The 27,269-nt window shown below is 48.1% G+C and overlaps 1 protein-coding gene across 1 annotated transcript in view; it reads left to right on the top strand.

Moving 5' to 3' along the window:
• WDR35 (WD repeat domain 35) overlaps positions 1-27,269 on the top strand; it is a 117,708-nt gene that overhangs the window by 26,363 nt on the left and 64,076 nt on the right. Inside the window, exons 14-15 of the mRNA XM_073568283.1 lie at positions 25,838-25,982; positions 26,066-26,135. Of these exons, the coding sequence (XP_073424384.1) occupies positions 25,838-25,982; positions 26,066-26,135 (215 nt within the window). The remainder of the gene's footprint in view (positions 1-25,837; positions 25,983-26,065; positions 26,136-27,269) is intronic.

The raw sequence follows: 27,269 nt of genomic DNA, 5'->3' as shown, positions 1-27,269 counted from the left end.
ATTTATATGTCAATTAACCTGTGAAAATCTTCTCATCTCGAAGAGCGTGGCCTTTCTTTGTGGATTCCTAGGATCATCTTTATAATAAGTAGACAGGTGTGAGAACCATCACAGACCATTTTAGCACAAAATTTCTAGCGGAGAAGTAGTACTTACAGGTAGTTTTATATGGAGGAGTAAAAGAACATTCTCCGCAGCATAGTTGTTACATTGTCTAGATGGCATCAAAGTCTTATTCCCATCTTTTATAGATGGGCGTTGTTGGGTAATGCTTGTATATACAAGCTCTTTTGCAATTTATTATTTATTACAATTTTCAGCCGTTCTTGAGATATTTTTCATTAATTTTGTTTACAGCTCGTTTCCAAGGAGTCCGACCACCTCTGGCGTCTATCAGCAGTGGACGAACCTGCTCTTTTCTGCTGAGCGCTGCTTTGAAGCTGGCCTGGATGACTGGAGTGCGCTTTAACCTCTTAATCTTGTCCAGTGCAGCGCTTACAATCTAGGCAGCAGAGGTGGTCGGTCTCCTTGTCAACGAGCTGTAAATATAAAGAAATGAAAAGTATTCATATCTCAAAAATGGCTAAAAGTTTTAATAAACAGTAAATTTCAAAAGTGCTCGTTTTCACACACCGAGGAGATGAAAATAACACCTTTAACATGAAATCGTGCGTGAAAAGAATTGAGTAGGTATCCAGTGGTGGTTACTATAAAAGGTTGGCTATGTTCACACTTTATAGAAATGCAGTGGATTTTCTGCCCAGATTTTAAGATGGAAAATCTGAAGGGGAATTTAGTAGGAGCCGACCTCATTCACATGCTTGTGCTTGCAGGAATTGACCAACAGGGCGGATCTTTAAAACTACAGCTTGTCAATTTACATTGTAGAATAGTTGCTTGTTTTTTGCGGATTTTCCTCATTGAGATCAGTGGGGACGTCAAAAACGCCACACACCCCATTTATTGAGGGACGGTTGAGTGGATCACTAGCGGAACCTCAGCTACAGTGTATCTGCAAGTCCAGAGGAGAAACACTCATTTCATTGTTTTAATATAGAAAAGATGGATTTTTGGTTCTTACCGTAAAATCTCTTTCTTGGAGCCTTCATTGGGGGACACAGAATACCATGGGTGTATGCTGCTGCTGCTAGGAGGCTGACACTATGCAAAAACAATAAAATTAGCTCCTCCCCGGCAGTATACACCCACCGACAGGCACCAAGCACCTCAGTTGGTGAAAAAGCAGTAGGAGAAGCGACGAGAAAAAACTCGAACCATATGTACCAACCCAACAGGGGACTCTAAGACCCAACACGGTACAACTGAAACAGGGAGGGTGATGTGTCCCCCAATGAAGGCTCCAAGAAAGAGATTTTACGGTAAGAACCAAAAATCCATCTTTCTTTATCGCCTTATTGGGGGACACAGAATACCATGGGACGTCCCAAAGCAGTCCCAAGGGTGGGAACAGCAAAAAGGAACGAAAGTAACCGAAAGGCTCAGGTCGGCCGGTGAGCCACCGCCGCCTGCAGAACCTTCCTACCAACCATAGCATCAGACGAGGCCTGGGTATGAACCCTGTAGAACCTCGTGAAGGTGTGCAAAGATGACCAGGTAGCAGCCTTGCAAATTTGCATGGCCGAGGCCTGGTGACGAGCAGCCCACGAAGCCGCCACAGCCCGGGTGGAATGAGCTCTTACTCCCGGAGGGGGCCGCTTTTCCTGAAGACGATACGCTTCCAGAATGGTAGAACGAATCCAGCGAGCGATCGTGGATTTGGAAGCCGGAAGGCCCTTCTGGCGACCTTCAGAGATGATTAGCAAGGAATCGGACAGACGGAAGGAAGAGGTCCTGGCAAGATAGACACGCAGGGCTCTAACTACGTCCAGTTTGTGGAGAGACTTCTCAAGAGGATGAGATGGAGCCGGACAAAAAGAAGGAAGGACGATATCCTCATTGATATGGAAAGCGGAAACCACCTTTGGAAGAAAAGAAGGAACGGGCCTGAGGACGGCTTTGTCCTGATGGAGAATGAGGTAAGGGGAACGACATGACAAGGCCGCCAATTCAGAAACTCTTCTGATGGAGGAAATGGCGATCAAAAAGGTGACCTTCCAAGAGAGAAGGGACAAAGGAATGTCCTGGAGAGGCTCGAACGGCGCCTTCTGGAGCGCGCTAAGAACGAGGTTGAGATCCCATGGGTCTATTGGCGAATGATGAGGGGGAGCCACGTGGGAAACCCCTTGTAGAAAGGTCTTGACCTGTGGTAGAGAAGCTAGCTCTCTTTGGAAGAGGATAGAGAGAGCGGAAACCTGGCCCTTGAGCGTACTGAGGGACAGACCCGCGTCTAACCCAGCTTGAAGAAACCCTAGGATAGACGGGATAGAAAACGACATTGGGAAGACTCTTCTATCATCGCACCAACGGAAAAAAGCCTTCCAGTACCTATAGTAAATGCGGGAAGAGGCTGGTTTCCTGGCTCTGATCATAGTTTGAATAACCTGACTGGACAGACCTGATTCCTTTAGAATTGCGGTCTCAATGGCCATGCCGTCAAACTCAGAGACTGAGAATTCTCGTGGTAAAGGGGGCCTTGCGAGAGAAGGTCTGGACGGTCCGGAAGCCTCCAGGGAACGTCCGCGAGCATGTTGACCAGTTCCGCGTACCAAGGCCGTCTTGGCCAATCTGGAGCAACTAGAATCACTGGTACGCCTTCCGATTTTATCTTTTTGACCACCCGAGGGATCAATGCCAGAATCGGGAACAGATACGTAAGTTGAAACTGGGACCACGGAGTCACCAGTGCGTCGCATGCGACGGCTAGAGGGTCCCTGGACCTGGCTACGAACTGCGGCACCTTGTGGTTCATCCGAGATGCCATGAGATCGACATCCGGGGTGCCCCAACGGTTGCATATCTGAGAGAAAACCGCGGGGTGCAGGGACCATTCGCCGGACGCTAGGCCCTGGCGACTCAGAAAGTCGGCTGCCCAATTTTCCACCCCTGGAATATGGACGGCGGAGATTGTCGGAACGTAACGTTCTGCCCAGCGGAATATCTTGGCCACTTCTGACATTACCTGTTTGCTGCGCGTACCCCCCTGATGGTTTATGTACGCCACGGCCGTGGCGTTGTCCGACTGAATGCGGACCGGCTTGCCGGAAAGGAGGGGCTGCCAGTGAAGAAGGGCCAGGAAAATCGCCCTGATCTCCAAAAGATTGATTGGAAGGAGAGACTCCTGTGGCTTCCAGCGTCCTTGGGCCGCTTTCTGATGGAACACGGCTCCCCATCCTAGAAGGCTCGCATCGGTGGTGATGATTTGCCACTGAGGCGGAAGGAAGGACCTCCCTTGGAGAACTGACGCTGGCCGTAGCCACCAAGTGAGAGACTGCCTCACTCTGAGAGGAAGCCGAATAGGACGGTCCAAGGACATCGTGGTCTTGTCCCAGGCTGAAAGCAGAGACAGCTGGAGAGGGCGAAGGTGATACTGCGCAAAGGGCACTGCCTCCATGGAGGCCACCATCTTCCCCAGGACCTTCATGCCGAACCGAATGGGAATGGGAGCAGGCCTCTTGAGAGTTTTGATGCACTTGGACAGAGTTGTAAATTTTTCCTTTGGAAGAAAAACACGGGCTAGCTCCGTGTCGAATTCCATACCCAGAAAGGTCAGACGCTGGGTGGGGACCAGAATGGACTTCTCCTTGTTGACTAGGCAACCTAGGCGGCTGAGAGTGTCCAGGGTTATCTGAAGGCTCCGGAGACAGTCCTGGCGAGACGAACCCTTGATCAAAAGATCGTCCAGATAAGGGATGATGAGGATCCCTCTGGAGCGAAGGATGGCCATCACAGTCGCCATCACCTTCGTGAAAACCCGGGGCGCTGAAGCCAGGCCGAAAGGAAGAGCTGTGAACTGAAAGTGTTCTCCCTGAAACGCAAATCGAAGATACTTCTGATGTTGCACACATATTGGAATGTGGAGATAGGCATCCCGAATGTCCACCGAGCAGAGAAATTCCCCGGGCTCCATGGAAGCAATCACCGACCGAAGAGACTCCATCCTGAAATGAAGAATCTTCACGTGGCGATTGAGCAATTTGAGGTCCAGAATAGGACGAAGAGAGCCGTCTTTCTTCGGGACTACAAAGAGATTGGAGTAGAACCCGGAAAACCGTTCGTCTGAGGGAACGGGAACAATGACACCGGCGGAAAGAAGGGAGGAAATGGCCTGCAGAAAACCCGGAATCTGGGCCCGCTGTCGCGGAGGCCGAGACCAGAAAAACCGTCTGTTCGGGAGTGAAGCAAATTCGATTTTGTAACCGGATGCGACGAGTTCTCTGACCCAAGCGTCGTCTACAACGGACAGCCAGGCATCCGCGAAAAAGGAAAGTCTGCCGCCCACCCTGGAAGAAATTCCAGGTGGGGGTGACCCGTCACTTAGACGAAAATCTGCCGGAATTGGCTCCTGCAGATCTGGAATATTGTCCTCTAGATCTCCAGCGAGGAGCGGGTTTGTAGGCAGGTTTCCTCTGATCCCGCTCCCTGGTGGCAGGCGGCCGATCCTGTTGAGTGGCTCTCTCCGTGGCAGAGAAGGGACGAAAAGGCCTGAATGGTCGAAACCCCCTTCTGTTGAAGGGACGTTTTGGTCGAGACTGGGGAAGCAAAGTACTTTTGCCTCCTGTGGCATCGGAAATTATCTGATCCAGCTTTGCTCCAAAGAGCCTAGAGCCATGGAATGGCAGATTGGTAAGCGACTTTTTCGAAGTAGTGTCCGCATTCCATGACTTTAGCCAAAGGACTCGGCGTACAGCTACTATGTTGCGGTTAGCCCTTGCTACGCAGCCGGCCGCGTCCAAGGAGGCGGCCAAAAGGTATTTTCCCGCCTGGTTAATCTGATCTGCAAGATCTGCCAATTCGTCTTGAGGAGCTGACGCTAAGATGCCTCTGCGAAGGATTTTTGCCCAAGCGGAAATGACCTTCGCCACCCAGGCGGATGCGAAAATAGGGCAGAGAGGCGCCAGATGCCTCAGAGATAGACTTAGCCAGAGATTCAATCTGCCTGTCAGTAGGATCTTTGAGCGACGTCCCGTCTGGCAGAGAGAGCACTGTTTTAGAGACTATCCGGGATACTGGAGGATATACCTCTGGAGCCTTGGACCACTTTGAGAGCAGTTCTGCGTCAAAGGGGTACAGAACGTCCAAATATTTGCGGCCTGAGAAACGTTGTTCAGGGCGCTCCCAGTGTTTGGCTAAGGTAGTATTGAAATCGTTGTGATTGGGAAAGGTTCGGGACGGAGGTCTGGCTCGTCTAAGGACAACCGAGCTTTCCTGAGCTGGAGCCTCATCCTGTTTAAGTTTTAGTGTTTGGAAGATAGCTGCAAGAAGACTATCGACCATGTCCCGCGTTTTAGAAACGCTGTTCCCCTCAGAGCTAGCTTCCGAATGAGAATCATCGCCTGACTGAAGGCTGTCATCTGAGGAAGGAGGAGGCCTGGGAGCGGAAGGGCCCTGCGAGCTCGAGGACGAAGTGGACAGAGCTCGCTTCCTAGAAGACCTTCCCCGTCTGTCTCTCTGAAGGTCGCGGTCAGGTGCGGACGACTCACCCCGAGAGGTGGTCGGGGCAGAGGTGGCTGAGGATAGCTGAGGTAATCGTTCTAAAACCTGGACCAGCGACTGTGATACTTTTGTCAAGTCAGAAACAGACTGTGACATTGTAACGGCCCACTCCGGGGGGGAGAGAGGAGGGAAGAGCGCCCTCCGCCCGGGACTCTGTGCGCTCCTGAGATGCTGACATATTGGAAGGACTGCAGGGGGGGCAGAATGGAGACGACTGACCCGATGCCCACTTCTTTTTACAGCGCGCACAGGCGTAATAGATAGCGGTGGGCCTGAAGCAGAGATCCCCTGAAGGGTTGGGCATAAGTAGACTGCACTGAATGGCCGCAGGATTTAAGGAATAACTGCCGAGGAGAGCTAATCTTTGCCTCAGAGCAGAGCCTACCGAGATTCTGTGAGCAGCAGAAAATGCTGAAGTGTCCCCCAAACAGCGCAGGCAGGAGTGAAACAACCAGGAAATCCTTGTGCTGGAGGCTGGGAGCGGAGCTTAGCGGCCGCTCCATGACTGGTTAACAGCGAAGGAGAGGGCATAGCCGAAGGAGGAGGCTGGCATATGAAACGAAAAGGAGCCCTGTGATGGGCTAGTAAAGGCGCGCTGAAAAGAGCGCGCTCAGGAAGGGAGGAGGGAGCACAGCGATGAGGAGACTGTGAGGGAAAGTGAAAGTGAAAGTGAAGACGCCGCAGCCCCATGCGAGCGCCGACATAACGGAGCTGATCTGACAGTGGCCCTGGGAAGTCTGCCTCCCCTGCTTGTGACGCTGTGTGTGGAGGAATCCCCAGTGTCTCCCTGGGAGTGAGAAACAAGCGGCGTGAGCGCGCGGCAGGCAGAGAGGGCGGGAAATTCAAAAATTGTGGACCTGAAATCACAAAGGTACAACTTCTGCCATTCACGGAGGTTATGCGGGGCCGGAGGGAACGTACAGGCACTTACCTGACGTCCCTGAAGAGGATGACCACAGGGGCCCACAGGGAAACGGCAGGCCGCTGGGGGGAAGGGAGTCCTCTGTACCCGCATCCTGCAGAAGACGGCTTGAAACACCTGCGATCGCCGTCTTCCTCTCAGCCCTGTCCCAAGAGAGGGGTGAGGAGGGGGATTCGGCAAGGACTAGCCACCTGTCCACAACCCTTATCACCGGAAGGCGAAAGGGAAAAGTCCTGCCTGCGGTACTGAGAGTTGCGATGTGGATGACACCACACTGCTCGCTCAGCCGCATGATATGGGAAATCAGGGTGACAACTACACCCTGTTTCCCGATGGAAAATAACCTAAAAGACAAAAGAGGGAAAAATTAAAAAGTTCAGACTAAACCTGAAAAGAAAAATGCGGATCTGGGGAGATCCCGGTCCGCCTCCTACAGACACTAAGCACAAACTGAGGTGCTTGGTGCCTGTCGGTGGGTGTATACTGCCGGGGAGGAGCTAATTTTATTGTTTTTGCATAGTGTCAGCCTCCTAGCAGCAGCAGCATACACCCATGGTATTCTGTGTCCCCCAATAAGGCGATAAAGAAATATGTATTTTCACCATCCTGCTGGTCTCTTTATCCCTACATCCGTCTATGGAGCTTTGTTACCTGTGACCTCTGCAGCCATACACAGGCTGCAGTGGTCACATGTGATTTGCAGTTATAGCCATAGGCTAGTAGGGGGGACTAGGCTTCCGTTACCATAGGGAAAAGGAGAAAATACAGAAACTGCACAATTTAGTGCAGATTTGACCCTTGCAGATTTGCATATCTTTACACTCACACATATAAGAGGTAATGCCCACTGTCTGGTACATATAAAGACTGAGGATTCATTGTAGAAGACATAATGGATGAATTTGAAGGAAAGTTCTGAAAGCAGAGAGCTGGGTGGGCATCGAAAGCCCAGTATATTGGAAATGGAGACACACCTGTTGTGCCTGGGAATAGAGGAGAAAGGCAACTAAGGTCGGAGAGGACAAGACACTTGGCTCATTTTCATGCATGCGCTGTGTGGTCGCAGATACATGGACTGAATATTAGTTTGTAATTTAGTTTCTAAATTATAGCCCAAAAATCAGAAACATAAATCAGCATTTGAGCTAGGGCAGAAAGATGTGGAATACGGACCCATGAGATAGTAGTGCAAAGGATGTACTTTATAGATGTAGCAGAGCCGAACTGTACCTTTTAGGTTGTGGCTATTCGGTAACTTTGGCCGTGACGCAGAGTGTTGCCGTTGTAGATCGCTATATGAAACTGCTAGCAAGTGAATGGGGTTGCACTGAACCCCATAAGGTACCACGACAAGGAAATCTCAGAAAGGTGGAATCCGTTGTGTTTTTTGCACCTTGCTTGTTGTGCTCGCTGCAATTTGTGAGTCACCATTCACTTGCGATGCAGCTGCGATGTAGCAGCGACATAGTGCGATCTTTGAGCTGGCAATCTCTGCACTGCCATGTAATCCTAGCCTTAGGGTATGTTCCCACATCAATTTTTTTTTTCTTTTTAATTTGGAAATATGGCCAAAATCTGCACACAATTTACTGCTTGATTAAAAAAAAGTGACATGGAGGACTTGATTTTCCCCATGTAGTAAGAGTTTTTTTTAGAATCAGTTTTTGGTCCCTTTTTTTCTCTTTTTCCTAAGTGAGTCTTTGCATTCAGTCCAAGTAAAACAGACTGCACACAGATATCACCTGGATGAGTGAGTTTTGCTTGTGAAATGGACCAGATGAGGACATGTCCCCCCAAAATAACAAAGTCCGTCATTTAGAATGTCGTGTTTCTGGGCACGGCAGTGTCTATAATGCCTGAGTTATACCGTCACACAGGGTTATTGTGCACAGATCTGGGGCTGTATACAGCAGTATACACGACTCGCGTGCAGAATCCAGCACAGACTGTTGCATAACATTACCGCTGCTGCTTCATGAACCAGAACATAAACCAAATCTCCAGCTTGTTTTATATTCCCCTATTCAGTAGGTGCTACTTTATTGCATAATATCCAGCAACGCTCAGGTCCCGGCGCTCGCAAGTGAGAATTTATATGTTTAATTCGGTCGCCTTCCACGTAAAGTAAACCGCAGTGCGTCCATTCATCGGGCCTCCGATATTCTCCCAACAAGCGGACCTTTCATAGCTCCGCGGTAAACACAGCCACATGTCTATTTTATCCTCCGCCTGTAAAATTCCTCCTTAACCTGGAGATGGCGGCTTCGGCAGCTCCTCTCTAGACCTAGGTAAGAAGCTTCCATGGCACCGAGGAATGCAAACACATCAGCCCATATTTTCTCTGAGACGCCTATGGATCATTTCATTTCTGAGCGTATAAATACCATCAGTCTGAGTTATGGCACACATTTTTATAGATCCACAATAATTAACATTCTTATTTGTGTGTTTCTCTATTATTATTATTATTATTATTATTAATAATATACAAAAAATAATAAAATATAGTAATATTATTTCTCTATCGCTTCATTGGGGGACACAGAAACCATGGGTGTATGCTGCTGCCACTAGGAGGCTGCCACTACGTACAGAAAAAGGTTAGCTCCTCCTCCACAGTATACACCCCACCGACCGGCACTAATTTCTTCAGTTTAGCTTAGTATCAGTAGGAGGTGGACACGGGTCTTTCATTAGACCCATATCTACCTCAGTGTGCCTCGTTTTCTTTTCAGGTTTCCGGAGGGATACAGAGTGAATAGTCACATCTGTATTCCCACAAAGAGACTGAGTACAGCGTGTACTGCCACCCCGTATCCTCATAGCTCTCCACAGCAGGACCAAAAGCCTAACACGGGTGCGTGTCAGCGATCCAGATAGTCCTCGTCCTCCGTCTCCCACCCACTATTGAGCTGTTTATAAAGTATATGAGCCTCACAGAGGTGAGATTTCAAAATCAAAAGCAGTGTTAATATGCCATTGCCTTTTACCGCTCGCCTACAAAGCCAAAAATACCCCCCCAAAAAACTGACCAGCACCTTTAAAGAGAATAAGGCAAGTGTAAACAGGTGCAAGCTGCATAATGTACAAGAAAAGGAATACAGCTACCTCTGTTGTGGTCTCACCTGTTGCTGTGCGTAACATTTTATCCAGGGCTGTGGAGTCGGAGTCGTGGAGTCGGAGCTCATTTTGGTGGAGTTGGTATAAAATGGTCCGACTCCGACTCCTAAAATATATAATAACTTGGGTACAGTAGTTCAATGCAGAATGTGCTGAATGTTTTTTCATAGGAATTTGGGAAAGTTATGAAATGTCCTATAAATGGCTGTTCTATTCCTGATCTAAGGCTACATTCACACACCGTTTTTGCTGCGTTTTTTGAGGATACATTTTTCAGCTGCAAAAGCCGATCAGCTTTTTAAAAAACCGCATCACCTGAAAGGTTTTTGAGCTCATAGATAATGTTTTCAAATCTATCCATTTATCCATATCTGTCTATCCATATCTTATCTGTACCAAAAAGAATGAAAGCCAGGTAGCACACAGAGTAAAGCCCCCGTTACACACTGCGATATCGCTAGCAATATCGCTGTAAAGTCACCGATTTTGTGACGTTACAGCGATATTACTAGCGATATCGCTGCATATGATACTTATCTCCGACCGGCTCCCCCGCTGGTTATCGCTGATCGCGCGAGAAGTTCCTGGATCATTTCTCGTCGGTCACTTCCTGCGGCGCTTCCTGCTGTGACGACGAGCGACGCGTGGAGCCGGGCGGGAGGACGCAGGATCGCCGCGTCTGACAGGTAACTAGCGATCCCCGTCCCCAGCAATGTCGCTGGTGAGATCTGCCTGAGTGGCAGCTCACTAGCGACCACCTAGCGATTCACCAGCGATCCTGACCGCGTCATATCGCTAGTCGGGATCGCTGGTGAGTCGCTAGGTGTAACGGTACCCTAACACTCCTTTTTTTTTTTTAGCACCAGTCAGGTACACCTCATAGCTGCCCAAAAGGACGCCCAGGACAGGCATTGCTCAACTTCAGTAACACATCAACATCAATTGATAGTTGAAATAAATAGACTGCATTCACCACATCTTAAGGTGCAGGCTTTATTTTCAAGTGTAGGGGTGTGCAGTATAAGGTTCTGCAGCAGCTGAGGTGTGCAGTATGAGGTTCTGCCCCCCCCCCTAGTTTTGATCCTGGCTAAAACCGTTTCTTATAGATATGGCGAACCCTCAGGTAACCCTAAATGAAGGTCAATGGACACAGGTGGCTAAATTGCAGGAATTGCTTAATCACCTATTTACCATGACTAAAAAATTACAAGCTGAGAATTTAACTCCTGGCATTTTCATAAGGGAGTGGAGGAACTTGCTATTTTGCCTGTCCCAAAGAGGAGATTTAATCGCAGATGGCATTTCTGCTTCAATGAAACAGAGAGAGACACAGCTATTGGAAAATAAATTTTTTCTGGCAGCTGTTTATGTGGACCCAAGTCATCGTATATTGCTTGATGATCAACAGCTTACTAAAGGAAAAGAAGCTCTGACTGAGGTAGCAGTGAGGATGAGTGGCCTACAGGAGGACTGCCAGGCGCAAGAGGACTTGGGTCCTGACAGTGCTACTGCTGCCATATCTTCATCCTCATCAGATGAGGAGTTTGACTTTGACAAGTATTTGGATGATATGGAGCAGGCAAAGCGTTGCTGCAAGGAAAAAGATTTCACTCCGTCTCCTATAGCAAGCAGATTGACCATATTTCAGCAAAATGTTTCACTTGCTCTCAAAGAAATAGAAAAATTTAACCATTCATCAAAACTGACTGTGCATGAGGCAATTCCTTTATACTTGGAAATTGTTAGAGATGTTGCCCATGTGGTTACAGCTTTGCCTCCAACTCAAGTTAGTGTAGCAAGGTTGTTCTCTGGCCTTAAAATTATTAGGTCAGATTTTAGGTCATCTATGAAGGAGGATCTGATGGAGGCAATTCTATTTCTTAGAACAAATTCATAGACTGCACAAATGTTATTTAGTATGTTACTGTGTCACCTCATTGGGGGACACAGAACCATGGGTGTTATGCTGCTGTCCACTAGGAGGCGACACTATGCATAATCTGAAAAAGATTAACTATGGCTCCTCCTCTGCAGTATACACCCCTGGACGGCGTCCGCCTTCTCCAGTTTTTGCTTAGTGTCGCATAGGAGGCACACCTAAAGAATTTTTTTTCTCTTTTTCACTCCGTTTTTTTCCGGATGACAGATGAAGAAAAGTGGGTCTCTTGTGAGACTCCCGGCATGGCTCCTTCCTCGGCCCCCTATTATGGGGTGCCCGGTTGAAGTTGAGATGGCTGTTCCCCATGTCGCTCCTTCCCCAGTCCTGCGGGTGCTGGTTCGAAGTCGAGACCCTCCTCCTTCCCCAATTCCTTTTGGTCTTGGGTTGAGGTCGAGGCGAGGAGGAAGCCCCCTGATGGTGACAGCAGCACCCTCCCTAATCCCCCTCTGGGGGAATCCTCAGGTAGATCTGTACCACGGCAATCTGCAGCTCACAGTATCCAGGGACCCCAGCCCAGCTGCGGGCTCCTGCTGGGGGGGGGGAGTGCGGGCAGGCATGGCACGAACAGACACAGGGCTCCCTGCGCCCCTGTCTCTGCGGCAGCACCAGCTCCATAGCGCCTCAGGGGCACCCATCACAGGGCCCCGCTTCCGATTGTGGCCCCACCGCTATCCTGCCTTTCTATCCGGGGGGGGTCCGGTTCAGATCCGACCCCCTCCCGGACTTTCCTCGCCGGCCTGGAGCCCTTTCTGGGCATCGGTAACTAATTTAGGCCGCGTCTTCGGCCTAGCTGAGGTCGCCGTCTCCTCTCCGCCCCCCGGCCCACCCCCGGATGACAAATATGACACTCTACAGTGTCATAGAAGGGGCAGATTGAGACAGAAAGGGCGTGTTTTTACACATCTCTGCGCGCTCTTTCTCAGTTCTCCGCCCCCTTCTCCCTCCTCATCCTCTCGGCGGCCATTTCTGCTGCAGGCATCAGCAGTACCACGCCAGCCAGTCTCCGGGGGGCACAGGACTGTGGATCTTCGGCGCTGGACCTAGGGGCACGCTGGTGGGGTAAGATCACAGCTCGGGTTTTTTACTCGGCTGTGAATCCGGATTCCCTGTAAGGCTCTCCTATAGGTTTTCCCCTGCATAGCCACCCCTGTAGGGCTCTCTCATAGCCAGCCCTTCCGCACTCTGTGCACTATGCCGGGCTCAAGGTCCAAGAGAACCAGGCAGGACTGCTTTTATGCATTCTGCACAGCCTGCAAAACCACTCTCCCCAGTGGCAGCACGTACCCGCACTGTCGGGACTGTATCCAGAATACTGGGTCAGAACCCCAAGAGGCTCCTACCAATGCTTCAGCAGCTGCTACCCAGATGTCGCAGTCTATGACGCAGTCCATAGATGACCTAACCTCCACATTGCTCCAGGCTCTGCAGGGTCATGTCTCGGCTATGAGCGTTACCCAGCAAAGGGACAGCTCAACTCAGGGACAGGCCATTTCTGGGTCTCCCAGACGTAAGCGCACCCACACGTCGCGTTCCTCTGCGTCATCCCATAGCACACGGTCATCCCCCTCTAGAGAGAGACACCGTAGTTCCAGGTCACCTAGACCGTCCCCTACCAGAGACAGACAACGCATATCTCCACAGCAATCCCCGACGACAGAAGGCCTTCGCCCCAGCTCGCCCACCAGGGAACACCTCAGCGATACGCAGGATTCGGAAGGCATCTCTGACTCCGACTCAGACAATGAAGCGGAGACGTCTCTGGTCCCTTGTCCCCCTAGCGATACAGCGCTAGTTGAGGACATAATCTCTTCCATCCATCGTGTGCTGGACATTTCCGATCCAACCCCGGAAGCCCCAGAACACAAGATTTGCTTTGAAGGTGTTCTGAAACCACCTAAGGTCTTCTCTAACCACCCGGAATTTCAGGCGATCCTTACTAAGCAGTTTTCGCAGCCTGAGAAGAAATTCACCAATCGCAAATATTTGGAAGCTAGGTACCCCTTCCCACAAAAGGACACCAAGGAGTGGACAGATCCGCCCGAAGTGGACTCCCCCAGTCTCTAGGCTAGCAGCACAGACCCTCCTATCCCTGCCAGATAGCTCAACCCTCAGGGACGCTGCAGACCGGCAGGTAGAACGCATGGCTCGTTCAGTTTTCGAAGCGGCAGGGGCCTCCCTGGCTCCCGCGTTCGCTTCGGTATGGGCGGCCAAGGCCATTCTGGCTTGGGCCAAAAAATTGCAAACTGGCCTCCAAGCTTCAAATCCTGAGCTGTCGGACCAAGCGGTTCAAATAGCAGTGGTAGCAGATTACATGCTTCATGCAGCCCTGGATTCCGCAAGATGTGTAGCGGGGATAGCATCAAGCGCCATCACGATTCGGCGTATCCTCTGGCTGCGGGAATGGAAAGCGGATGCAGCCTCGAAGAAGTCCCTCACGCATCTCCCGTACCTCAGTGGACGGCTTTTCGGAAAAGTTGGACACAATGATATCCAATGCCACTGGGGGAAAGAGTACCTCTCTCCCTCAACTAAAACCTAAACGCATGATCAAACGGCGTACCCAAACACGATTCCGATCCTTTCGGAATTCGTCGGGCTGGTCCGCCTCGTGTCCAGCACAGAATCGTAACTGCTCTCCACGCAGGGAAAACCCACGGGCGGCGCAGAGGCCAGACAGGACGACAGGACCTGGCAGTTGAAAACGGGCCAGGCGAAGTCCAAAGGAGGAAAACCTCAGAATTTCTCCTCATCATGACTCACGAACTCCGGAAGACCTCCCACCTGTAGGCGGACGACTTCTACTCTTTCAGCAAGTCTGGCTGTCTATTACAGAAGACAGGTGGGTCAGGGAAATAGTGTCTTCTGGATACAAGATAGCGTTCACTTCCAGTCCACCGTACCGGTTCTTCCTCTCTGTTCCACCAAAACCGCCAGAAAAGGCTCGTGCTTTCCACCAAGCAGTTTCCTTTCTCCTTCAAGCAGGAGTCGTAGTACCGGTTCCCGCGGCCTAACATTTCCGAGGGTTCTACTCCAATCTATTCGTAGTCCCCAAGAAAGGAGGCAGCGTCCGGCCCATACTAGACCTAAAACAACTCAACACGTATGTACGAGTTCGTCATTTTCGCATGGAGTCCCTTCAGTCCATCATTGCGTCCATGGAGCAAAGACAATATCTCGCCTCCATAGACATACAGGACGCATACCTGCATATACCGATTGCTCCCGCCCATCAGAGATTTCTCAGGTTCGCAATCGACCAGGACCACTACCAGTTTGTGGCTCTCCCGTTCGGACTCGCCACGGCTCCCAGAACATTTACCAAGGTCATGGCTGCCACCATGGACGTTCTACACTCCAGAGGCATAGTAGTCGTTCCATACCTGGACGACCTTCTCATCAAGGCTTCCACCTTCAAGAACTGCGAGGTCAGCATCTCAATCACAATTGACACTCTGAGTCGCCTGGGCTGGTTAGTCAACTTACAAAAGTCATCGACTACCCCGAGTCAGTCTCTGACCTTCCTGGGGATGCTATTCGACACCTCCAGGGGTCTGGTGCTCCTTCCCAGAGACAAGGCACTGGCTCTCCGTCTAGGAGTTTGCATACTCCTCCGCAATCCCCCCCAATCTCTCCGGTTTGCCATGAGAGTCCTCGGCAAGATTGCAGCAGCAATGGAGGCGGTACCATTTGCCCAGTTTCACCTCAGGCCTCTTCAACTAGCCATCCTCAAGTCCTGGGACAGGAATCCTTTCCCCCCTCGACAGGGAGTTCCGGCTAACGTCGGCAACCAGGAGGTCCCTGCACTGGTGGCTCAAGCCAACCTCACTGGCAACGGAAAAATCCTTTCTCTCAGGTCAATGGAAGATCCTGACCACCGATGCGAGCCTGACAGGTTGGGGTGCGGTGCACCTACATCACAGGGCACAGGGCAAGTAGTCACCAGTGGAAGCGAACATGCCCAGCAACGTCTTGGAAATTCGGGCCATCTTCCTGGCATTGAGAGCCTTTCGTCACTTACTGGCAGCCTCTCATATCAGAGTACAGTCAGACAATGCCACGGCAGTGGCTTATGTGAACCACCAAGGCGGGACCCGCAGTACCCAGGCGATGAGAGAAGTGGCACATATCCTCCATTGGGCGGAAGACACGAGGTCGGTACTCTCTGCAGTCCACATTCCGGGTGTGGACAACTGGGAAGCCGACTTCCTAAGCAGACAAGGAATGGACTCGGGAGAGTGGTCTCTCCATCCCGAAATCTTTCGACAGATCTGCCATCGCTGGGGGGCTGCGGACGTGGACCTAATGGCATCCCATCTCAATGCCAAGGTCTCCAACTTCATGGCACGCGATCAGCGGTCGCTCGGCGCAGATGCCCTGGTTCAGGACTGGACCCAGTTCCAGCTTCTGTACATCTTTCCACCTCTCCCCCTGATATCCAGAGTCGTGAGGAAGATCAAACACGAGGGAGTTCCAACCATCCTGATCGTCCCAGCCTGGCCCAGACGTACATGGTACGCCGACGTCGTATAACTTACAGCAGACGTCCCCTGGCGTCTCCCCGACCGTCCCCATCTTCTGTCACAAGGCCCGTTCTACCACCAGAACTCAGGGGCTCTCAATTTGAAGGCGTGGCCCTTGAGACCTGGGTTCTAACCCAGGCAGGACTCTCAACGGACGTCATTAGAACCATCATCAGGGAACGGAAGCCAGCCTCCGCCAAGATTTATTACCGTACCTGGAGAGCTTTCTTCACCTGGTGTGAATCTCGCGGCCAGATTCCACTCCCTTATTCCCTCCCAAAAGTCCTTGGCTTTCTCCAATCGGGCCTGGACGCCAGGCTATCCCTGGGCTCGCTTAAGAGCCAGGTGTCAGCGCTCTCAGTGCTTTTTCAGAGGTGCATCGCTAACAAGCCGCAAGTAAGGACCTTTCTCCAGGGGGTTTCCCGATTGGTTCCCCCCTACAGACGTCCACTGGAAACGTGGGACCTCAACCTGGTCCTGACAGCATTGCAGGCACCACCTTTCGAACCCCTTAAGGAAGTCCCACTCCGCATTCTATTACAGAAGGTGGTTTTTCTGGTGGCAATCACCTCGCTTTGCAGGGTGTCTGAATTGTCAGCACTCTCCTGCAAACGGCCCTTCCTAGCCTTTCACCAGGACAAGGTGGTTCTCCGTACAGTCCCATCCTTCCTTCCGAAGGTTGTGTCCAACTTCCACCTCAATGAGGAAATTTCACTGCCATCCCTTTGCCCGGTTCCGGTTCATAGAGTGAAGAAAGCTCTGCATACGTTTGACCTCGTCAGGGCATTGCGTATATACGTGTCTAGGACTGCGCCCTTCCGGAAGTCTGATTTCCTTTTCCTTCTTCCGGAAGGCATTCGCAAGGGTCTGCCGGCTTCCAAAGCTACCCTTGCCAGGTGGATCAAGTCCACCATACAAGAAGCTTACCGCCTTAACAATTCTCCTCTTCCGGCCGGTATCACGGCACACTCTATGCGAACGGTAGGGGCCTCCTGGGCCATTCGGCACCAGGCTTCGGCACAACAGGTGTGTAAGGCGGCCACTTGGACTAGCTTACACACGTTTACGAAACACTACAGAGTTTATACCCAGTCCTCAGTGGATTCGAGCCTGGGTAGACGTGTTCTGCAGGCGGCAGTGCCCCAAGTTTAGGGACATGTCTGCACAATATTTGTCTATTGCTTCCCACCCAGGGACTGCTTTGGGACGTCTCATGTTTCTGTGTCCCCCAATGAGGTGACAGAGTAAAGGAGATTTTTGTGTACTCACCGTAAAATCTCTTTCTCTTAGCCTCTAATTGGGGGACACAGCTCCCACCCTGTTGCCCTTGCGGGCCGTTGTTACGGTTGAGTTCTCATATTGTTCTTTGAGCTCGTACATGGTGGCCTTATTACAGGCATGGTTATGTTATTTCTGTTAACTTCCTCCTAATGATTTTGCACAAAACTGGAGAAGGCTGACGCAGTCCAGGGGTGTATACTGCAGAGGAGGAGCCATAGTTAATCTTTTTCAGATTATGCATAGTGTCGCCTTCTAGTGGACAGCAGCATAACACCCATGGTTCTGTGTCCCCCAATTAGAGGCTAAGAGAAAGAAATTTTACGGTGAGTACACAAAAATCTCCTTTTTTGTTAAAAACTGTTTTTTGCCACTTACATAGTTTATTACATAGTGTTATATATACAGTGTGTGTGTGTGTGTGTGTGTGTGTATATATATATATACTGTATGTAATCGATATTACATAGTGTATTACATATTTACAATTTATTACAGTTTTTTTGTGTTCTAATGTTGTATTCCAATTAATATATATTATGTTCTATCTAAATGTCTTGATTATTGTATCATAAAAATGATTAGATGTCTGATGTTCACATTGTACTACAATAAATGTTTCACTTAAATATAAGCAATGTATGTTGGAGTCGGAGTCGGTGGAAGGGAAATTGAGGAGTCGGAGTCGCAGGTTTGGCTTACCGACTCCACAGCCCTAATTTTAACAAGGTTTTCAGAGTTTATATATATAAAAAAATATATAGAAAGTGTATAGTAGATCAGGAGTAGTTATTCCTTTTCATTACCCTTCCCAGCTCTGTGCTGCACAGTTTTGCTGCTTCCAGATTCCTCCACCCTCTCATAAACATTGCCTTTATTTGCAGCTGCCTACATTACTATTACAGGGTGCCGTAATTACTCCCTACACACACATAGCATCACTCTTCTACCAAACACAACTTTGCTCTCCTTTTCTTACTTAGACACTGTAGACTCTGCTGCCCAGCATGTGAAACACAATCCCTTTAGAGCCAGGGAACAATGTAGATAAGAAGCATGTGATATTTCACCTGCCATACAAAAGGGAGTGAAAAGTGCATGACGTAACACACACAGGAGGTAGACAGCAAGCGCATGGGCATGAGACTTCTTGTAAGACTGACTTAAAGGGGTTGTCCACTACTCGGACAACCCCTTCTTAAATACTACATTCACCAGGATAAATAAAATAACAACCACCTCCTGCTCCTACACCGGGTTTCCCAGGGCTCGCCTGACATTGGCCGCAGTGCTCACACAGACTACAAAGAAAGTGTGAGAACTGCATCCAGTTAGTGACTGCTGATTGGCAGCAGAGTTCATGTGGCACAACAATGTCATGCGAGCCCTGGGGGACCCTGCGCTGATATGACTAGATCCGTGCCACTGCAGGAGTTGAGTATCATGCTATTACTTTATGCTAGAGAGTATAGTATATTGTCCAAGCAGCATCTGCTGCAAAAATCATCTGGCAATGGCCAGCAAACAAAAGGATTAACTGATTGAATTCCATCCATTTAATATTTATGTACCTCGACGCATTTTGTTGGCAAACACCTTATATGGTGGGCTGAATTTGGTGGGATGGACCCCATAAGATTTTTTTATTTTATTTTTCCATATTTGCCTATATATAAAAAAAAAATCCTGAAATCTGAGCTTCATAAGCTGATACTTCAAATCCCACCAAGGACAACATCTGCAAGGAGTTTGTATGTTCTCCCCGTGTTTGCAGGGGTTTCCTCCCACACACCAAAGACATACTGATAGGGAATCTAGATTGTGAGCCCCAGTGGGGACAGTGCCAATAATGTCTGTAAAGCGCTGTGTAATTAATGCAGGAAAGATGTATATCTTTGTACCGTGTTAGCCAGTGGATAGAAAAATATTCAGGATTGAGAGTCCTCAGTAGTTGATACCTTTTAATGGCTAACTGAAAAGATGGTAATACATTGCAAGCTTTCGAGACTACTCAGGTCTCTTCATCAGGCTAGACTAATACAAAATCTGAAGTCACATATTTATGCACAATACAGCCTAGAAAAAATGCAATAGATAAGACAAGTGACGTGAAGCAGAACTATCAATATGGGAGAGGGAGAAACATAAATATAAACATTGGACCAGTTCATAGATAAGGAGTCTGGATGTTTTATGGTCCTCTGATTGGGGTCTAGTTCTGTGTTGCCCCGCAAGGTTTTAAAAGGAAATTCCTAAATTGATGTAAAAAGACATAAATCCATGCGACACATTCATTCCAGCACTGAGAGTGTCAAAGTTCGTCATAAATTTGTACTCCCAAACTCGTCTCTCTCTCTGAGATGTGAAGTTACCTTTCAATACCAGTAATTTCATATCCATGCTGCTGTGATCAGGGATACAGAAATGTTTTGCCACAGGTAGATCCATTCTTTTTTCTCTTATAGTGTGACGATGAGCATTCATCCTTGTTCTAAGCTTTTGCCCTGTCTCCCCCACATACAGACCCCCAGTTGGACATTTAGTACAAATAATTAAGTACACCACATTAGATGTAATGCAGGTGAAAGTACCTGGGATCTTGTAGTCCTGATGTGAGTTGGGGATCTTTATCTTGTCCGTGGTCATTATAAATGGACAGGTTTTACATTTTTTCTGGTTGCAAGGAAAGGTTCCTGTAGCTGTTGGAGAGGACAGGGAGCTTCTGACAATGATGCTTCTTAAATTTGGGGGCTGCCTAAAACACAGTAGTGGGGGGTCTGGAAAAATGGATTTTAATCGGGCATCTTTTTGTAGTAAAGGTTGTAATTTCCGTGCAGCTCCCCTTAGCACCTCCAGATTTGGGTTGTAGGTGACTACTAGAGGCACTCGGTTATTTTCTTCTTTAGCTTTGTAATGTAGCAGGTGATTCCTTGACAATCTGGTGGCTCTTGTAATTTGGTTTTCAGTTGTTCTTGGATGGTAACCCTGATTCAAAAAGGTCTTTTTGAGGCGACCAAGGTGTTTGTCTCTATCCATGGGGTTGGAACATATACGATTGTATCTGATGGCTTGGCTATAGATAATAGAGTTCTTTATGTGTTTTGGATGGAAACTGTCCCATTTAAGGTATGTTGGACTGCCGATTGGCTTCTGATACAGGGATGTCTCTATTTCATTGTTTTTTAGCTTAATGATGGTGTCCAAAAAATTTATCTCGGTACTGGAGTAGTTGAGTGTTAAATTGATGGTGGGATGAAATTGATTAAACTGTTCGTGGAACGTCTTTAGCTGTTGCTCAGACTCCGTCCAGATGATTAAAATATCATCAATGAAGCGGTAGTAGCCCAGGGGCCTGATGGGGCATGAGGACAAAAAATCGCTTTCAAGCTTGGCCATGAAAAGATTTGCATACTGTGGAGCCATTTTACTTCCCATAGCTGTGCCAGTCTCCTGTAGATAGATCCTGTTGTCAAATTCAAAGTAATTGTGGGTGAGGATGAATTTTATAAGTTTCACCACAGCATCAGCATCAGTCCCTGTGTTTTCCATGAAGAATTTGCAGGCATGTAAACCATCTTGGTGTGGGATATTAGAGTACAAAGATTCCACATCCATGGTGGCCAGGATGGTTCCTTCTGGTAGAGGACCTATTGCTGCTAGTTTATTCAATAGGTCAGTTGTGTCCTGAATGTAGCTGGATGTATTCTTCACCAGTGGTTTAAGAATACCCTCTACCCATCCAGATACCTGCTCAGTGAGGGTGCCCACACATGAAATAATTGGTCTTCCTGGATTTCCAGATTTGTGGATTTTGGGAAGCATGTAGAATGTCCCTATTCTTGGAGTCTCTGGTATCAGGTCATCGCCAGCTCTTATGGACTGGTCAGGCAGACAAGAAACCAACTTGTTTAGTTCCTTGTAATAGTCCTGTGTAGGATCCGACTCCAATTTTCTATAGTAGCATGTGTCCATAAGTTGCCTGTTTGCTTCCTTCATGTAGTCTGATGTATTCATCATGACTATTGCACCTCCCTTGTCAGCAGGTTTAATGATGATTTCTTTGTTGGTTTTTAAAGACTGTATGGCCTTTCTCTCCTGGGCACTGATGTTGGATGCTTGTCTCCTGTTAGTGTCTATGATTGTGGATTTTATCAAATGTCTGAAGGAGTCTATATATTTATCCAAATGAGGGTTGCGTCCAGGTGGAGGTGTCCAGTCTGACCTTTTCCTAGTTGTTACGATCCCTTTTCCTTCGGTCTGTGTGTTTTCTGAATCTTCTGTATCATTGAAATATTCCCTCAGGCGCAGTCTCCTGAAATACTGTTCCATATCACTGCAGAGTTCAGTTTTATCTAGGGCCTTAGTGGGACAAAATGAGAGTCCTCTAGAAAGCACGGCCAGTTCCACTTTGTTGGGTTTATAATCTGAGAGATTGATGACACAGTTAGATGCTTTTGTGTCTGGAATGGAGTGGTTGTCCAAGTTGTCAGGTTTTGGATTTGTTTTGTATCTGTTTGTATAGAGTCCTGAATTGAGACGCAGTCTGTGTAGTTTCTTTTCCTTGTTATGAACCAGAAAGGTCCGTAGTTTGTTGTAGTATTGTTGTAATTTTTGCTCTGTGCTTTCTGTAAGTGTTTTCCTCAGAGTTTCAAATTGCCCCTGGACTTTACTCCTTATGCTATAGCAGACATGTAAAAGGTGGTTCCTTAGTCTCTCAGAAGTCCTGTGACAAAGGTTTTGTGCATAATGGGTATTGTAGGTATGAAGAATTGGGTTTGTAATCCAGAGTCCTTTGGGAATTAGATTCTCCTTTTTGCATTTAGATAAGAAAAAAATGTCGCTGTCCATTTGTGCACGTTTCTTCAGAAGTGGTTTTAGTTCCATAAAGATGCGGTACATTCTGGTATCCTCCATTTTGATACAGGAAAGATGTATATCTTTGTACCGTGTTAGCCAGTGGATAGAAAAATATTCAGGATTGAGAGTCCTCAGTAGTTGATACCTTTTAATGGCTAACTGAAAAGATGGTAATACATTGCAAGCTTTCGAGACTACTCAGGTCTCTTCATCAGGCTAGACTAATACAAAATCTGAAGTCACATATTTATGCACAATACAGCCTAGAAAAAATGCAATAGATAAGACAAGTGACGTGAAGCAGAACTATCAATATGGGAGAGGGAGAAACATAAATATAAACATTGGACCAGTTCATAGATAAGGAGTCTGGATGTTTTATGGTCCTCTGATTGGGGTCTAGTTCTGTGTTGCCCCGCAAGGTTTTAAAAGGAAATTCCTTAATTGATGTAAAAAGACATAAATCCATGCGACACATTCACTGTATCAGAAGCCAATCGACAGTCCAACATACCTTAAATGGGACAGTTTCCATCCAAAACACATAAAGAACTCTATTATCTATAGTCAAGCCATCAGATACAATCGTATATGTTCCAACCCCATGGATAGAGACAAACACCTTGGTCGCCTCAAAAAGACCTTTTTGAATCAGGGTTACCATCCAAGAACAATTGAAAACCAAATTACAAGAGCCACCAGATTGTCAAGGAATCACCTGCTACATTACAAAGCTAAAGAAGAAAATAACCGAGTGCCTCTAGTAGTCACCTACAACCCAAATCTGGAGGTGCTAAGGGGAGCTGCACGGAAATTACAACCTTTACTACAAAAAGATGCCCGATTAAAATCCATTTTTCCAGACCCCCCACTACTGTGTTTTAGGCAGCCCCCAAATTTAAGAAGCATCATTGTCAGAAGCTCCCTGTCCTCTCCAACAGCTGCAGGAACCTTTCCTTGCAACCAGAAAAAATGTAAAACCTGTCCATTTATAATGACCACGGACAAGATAAAGATCCCCAACTCACATCAGGACTACAAGATCCCAGGTACTTTCACCTGCATTACATCTAATGTGGTGTACTTAATTATTTGTACTAAATGTCCAACTGGGGGTCTGTATGTGGGGGAGACAGGGCAAAAGCTTAGAACAAGGATGAATGCTCATCGTCACACTATAAGAGAAAAAAGAATGGATCTTCCTGTGGCAAAACATTTCTGTATCCCTGATCACAGCAGCATGGATATGAAATTACTGGTATTGAAAGGTAACGTCACATCTCAGAGAGAGAGACGAGTTTGGGAGTACAAATTTATGACGAACTTTGACACTCTCAGTGCTGGAATGAATGTGTCGCATGGATTTATGTCTTTTTACATCAATTAAGGAATTTCCTTTTAAAACCTTGCGGGGCAACACAGAACTAGACCCCAATCAGAGGACCATAAAACATCCAGACTCCTTATCTATGAACTGGTCCAATGTTTATATTTATGTTTCTCCCTCTCCCATATTGATAGTTCTGCTTCATGTCACTTGTCTTATCTATTGCATTTTTTCTAGGCTGTATTGTGCATAAATATGTGACTTCAGATTTTGTATTAGTCTAGCCTTATGAAGAGACCTGAGTAGTCTCGAAAGCTTGCAATGTATTACCATCTTTTCAGTTAGCCATTAAAAGGTATCAACTACTGAGGACTCTCAATCCTGTGTAATTAATGGCTCTATATAAGTGAGTAAAATAAATAAGAAAATACTTTCTGTTCTCTAGAGATCAATTCTCAGCAGTCTAGGTATCATCACAAGCAGGATTGCAATGAAAAGGAACCTGAAGTATAAAGCTGGAGTCGGATGACTCAGGATCCACCATAAATAATAGATTCTAGACACAACACACTTCCTCCCCCTTTCGACACAATAACCTCTGCACAGGCCACATAGCATGCCCACAACCTACACAGGCCACAGAGCATGCCCACGACCTGCCCAGATCAGAGCATGCCCACGGCTGGCACAGGTCACAGAGCATACCCACGGCCGGCACAGGTCACGGAGCGTGCCCACGACAGGCACAGGTCACGGAGCCTGCCCACGACAGGCACAGGTCACGGAGCATACCCACGACAGGCACAGGTCACGGAGCGTGCCCACGACAGGCACAGGTCACGGAGCCTGCCCACGACAGGCACAGGTCACGGAGCATACCCACGACAGGCACAGGTCACGGAGCGTGCCCACGACAGGCACAGGTCACGGAGCCTGCCCACGACAGGCACAGGTCACGGAGCGTACCCACGACAGGCACAGGTTACGGAGCGTGCCCACGACAGGCACAGGTTACGGAGCGTGCCCACGACAGGCACAGGTTACGAAGCGTGCCCACGACAGGCACAGGTTACGGAGCGTGCCCACGACAGGCACATGTCACGGAGCGTGCCCACGACAGGCACAGGTCACGGATCGTGCCCACGACAGGCACAGGTCACGGAGCGTGCCCACGACAGGCACAGGTCATGGAGCGTGCCCACGACAGGCACAGGTCACGGAGCGTGCCCACGACAGGCACAGGTCACGGAGCGTGCCCACGACAGGCACAGGTCACGGAGCGTGCCCACGACCGGCACATGTCACGGAGCGTGCCCACGACACTAACCCTTTGAAGAGAATGAGTAATCACGAGAGTCCAGACCACTGTTTTGATGTGTTTTCACCACTGCTTTGAACTTATATTAACAGAGCAAGTATGGAAAAAAGAATCCGGATTTAAATAATTACAAAAAAAGAGAATTAATACACTTGCTTTAAGTAAATAGAGCTCCAGTTTCTTGCACATCGGGTGGTCAGGACTGTCGTTGTATATGAAGAGAATAAAGGTGATTGGTGGGGTCCTATCACCAGAATCCTGGATAATGAACAAGTGATGGTGTATCCTAGCAATATAGAATCCCTTGTGATAATAGTTCAGCCCCTTAAGGGAAGCTGTCACCTCATTTTTGCCCTATGAGATGCGGCCACCGCCAACAGGGGCTTATCTACAGCATTCTGTAATGCATTCTGTAATGCTGTAGATAAGCCCCTGATGTAACCTGAAAGATAAGATTAACGAGTTATATTATACTCACCCGGGGTCCAGTCTGATGGGTGTTGTGGTCCGGGTCCGGCGCCTCCCATCTTCTAGCGATGTCATCATCTTCCTTGCTTCTGCCAAGGTGTAATACTCTGCCCTGTTGAGGACAGAGCAGAGTACTGCAGTGCGCAGGCGCTGGGAAAGGTCAGAGAGGTCCGTCCCGCTGTCATTTTATCTTGCTGTTCGTGGGTGTTTTAAATGGTGAAATAAAAGTCTAGTTTTATACATTTATCTGGAGTGATGTCTCACTGCTGGATTTCATCCGTCTTTGTTGAATGTATTTTCTCAACTATGCAACTGTCGTATAGCAAGAGGATGGGAGAGGTTGCTGCACGTAAAGCATGATTCTGAGGACTGCCAGGACTGTGAGCTGTGCCCTCTCTATGGCGGAGGAGATCATTTACTGATCACTGGGGATCCGACTGCGGCTTAGTACAAACGTACATCTGTTTTTCCGCAGTACCCTTGTTCGTCACCATGACAAAAACGCATGTTATAGCAGCATCCAAGGAAGCCTTTTATGTCTGGCAATATCGAGTAGCAAAGAAGCTGACGGCAATGGAGATTAATCAACTGCTGCGGACTAGAAAAGAGGGAAGAGAACGGTAACCTTAAGTACATCGCGTGCCTTTGTAAACAGCGTTGAAGGATCACGAGTCGTTTATCCCTCTTCTCGGTTTCTTCGCAGGATATTTCACATTGATGATGCCCCATCTGGAACAGGGGAAGGGCTCATGGATGTCAACAGAGCATTTGTGGTAAGCAAGTGTAGAAGTTTGTAATCCGTTATAATGGTATCTAACATTAAAGGGAACCTGTCGGGCGATTCATGATAGCTAAACCCCGTATATAATTCTCTAATGAGCTCTGCTGCAGGTGATTGACTGGTCTTTCCCTATGTGCACACGAAGAAGAGACCTGTCAATCACTTGCTGCAGCCCTGGGAAGAGCCGGTGGGGATAGAGCTGGTTTAGTCTCGTCTCTAGCTATGGTCCATGGCCGGATCTTCTTCACATTTTTTCTTTACAAGCAAAAGCTGCCTGGATAAAATAGTGCTGACACCTGTCCTGGCCTTCAACCCGGCATATCGAGGAGGAGCGGATATGTCTGCTAACTCTGCATTCAATCACTATTCAACTATTGATGCTCTATTATTCAGGGTATGTGCACACGTATGCAGAAAATTCCTGACTGAAAACCGGACCCCTTCCCAGAAAACGCGTGTTTTTCCCGCGCGCTTTTTTTTGTGCGTTTTTTATGCGTTTTTTCCCGGAGCATCCCCAGTCTCATAGAAAATGGTTAGAAATGCGGATTTTTCCGCGAAATTAATGAGCATACTGCGTTTTTTTTTGCGGAAAAAAACTGATCAATATGGACAAAAAGTGCAGAATTCATTAAAATGAATGGGATGCTTGTTGTAAGCGTTTTTTTAAGCATTTTTGCCGGTAAAAACGCTTAAATGCGAAAAAAACGCGTGTGCACATACCATAAAGGTTTGGGGTCTGACCTTTAGACCTTAATTTGTCCTTAAAAACAATGGAACGCAACACTGAGTCAAAGCTGTGGCCCCTTCACAGTCTATTCCTACACAGTACTGCATTGGTTTTCCACTGTGCAAAGGGAAATGTAGTACTGCCCCATTCAAGTGCATGGGACTGGGTGCAGCATTGGCAGCTCCGCTCTGTAGGAGAAGTCAGCACAGCATTCCTCGTTAGTGCTGAAAGCAGTCTTGGATGCATGACGTGATTTACGTATGCTACCTTGCTACACTAATGAGGTCGCTGTCAGCTCTCTACCCCGGTCCCACCAAACACATGCACACTGAACTCCACAAACCATGCTTCCTTATTATCCCTACACAGCCACACATGCAGTATGAGGTTCCCACAAAG

Source organism: Dendrobates tinctorius, unplaced genomic scaffold (assembly GCF_039654945.1).
Source record: "Dendrobates tinctorius isolate UK_male_01 unplaced genomic scaffold, ASM3965494v1 ptg000021l, whole genome shotgun sequence".
In the NCBI taxonomy this organism is placed as follows: Eukaryota; Metazoa; Chordata; class Amphibia; order Anura; family Dendrobatidae; genus Dendrobates; species Dendrobates tinctorius.
Note: the sequence above shows the minus strand (reverse complement) of the source record. Positions and strands in the feature narration are given on the sequence as shown.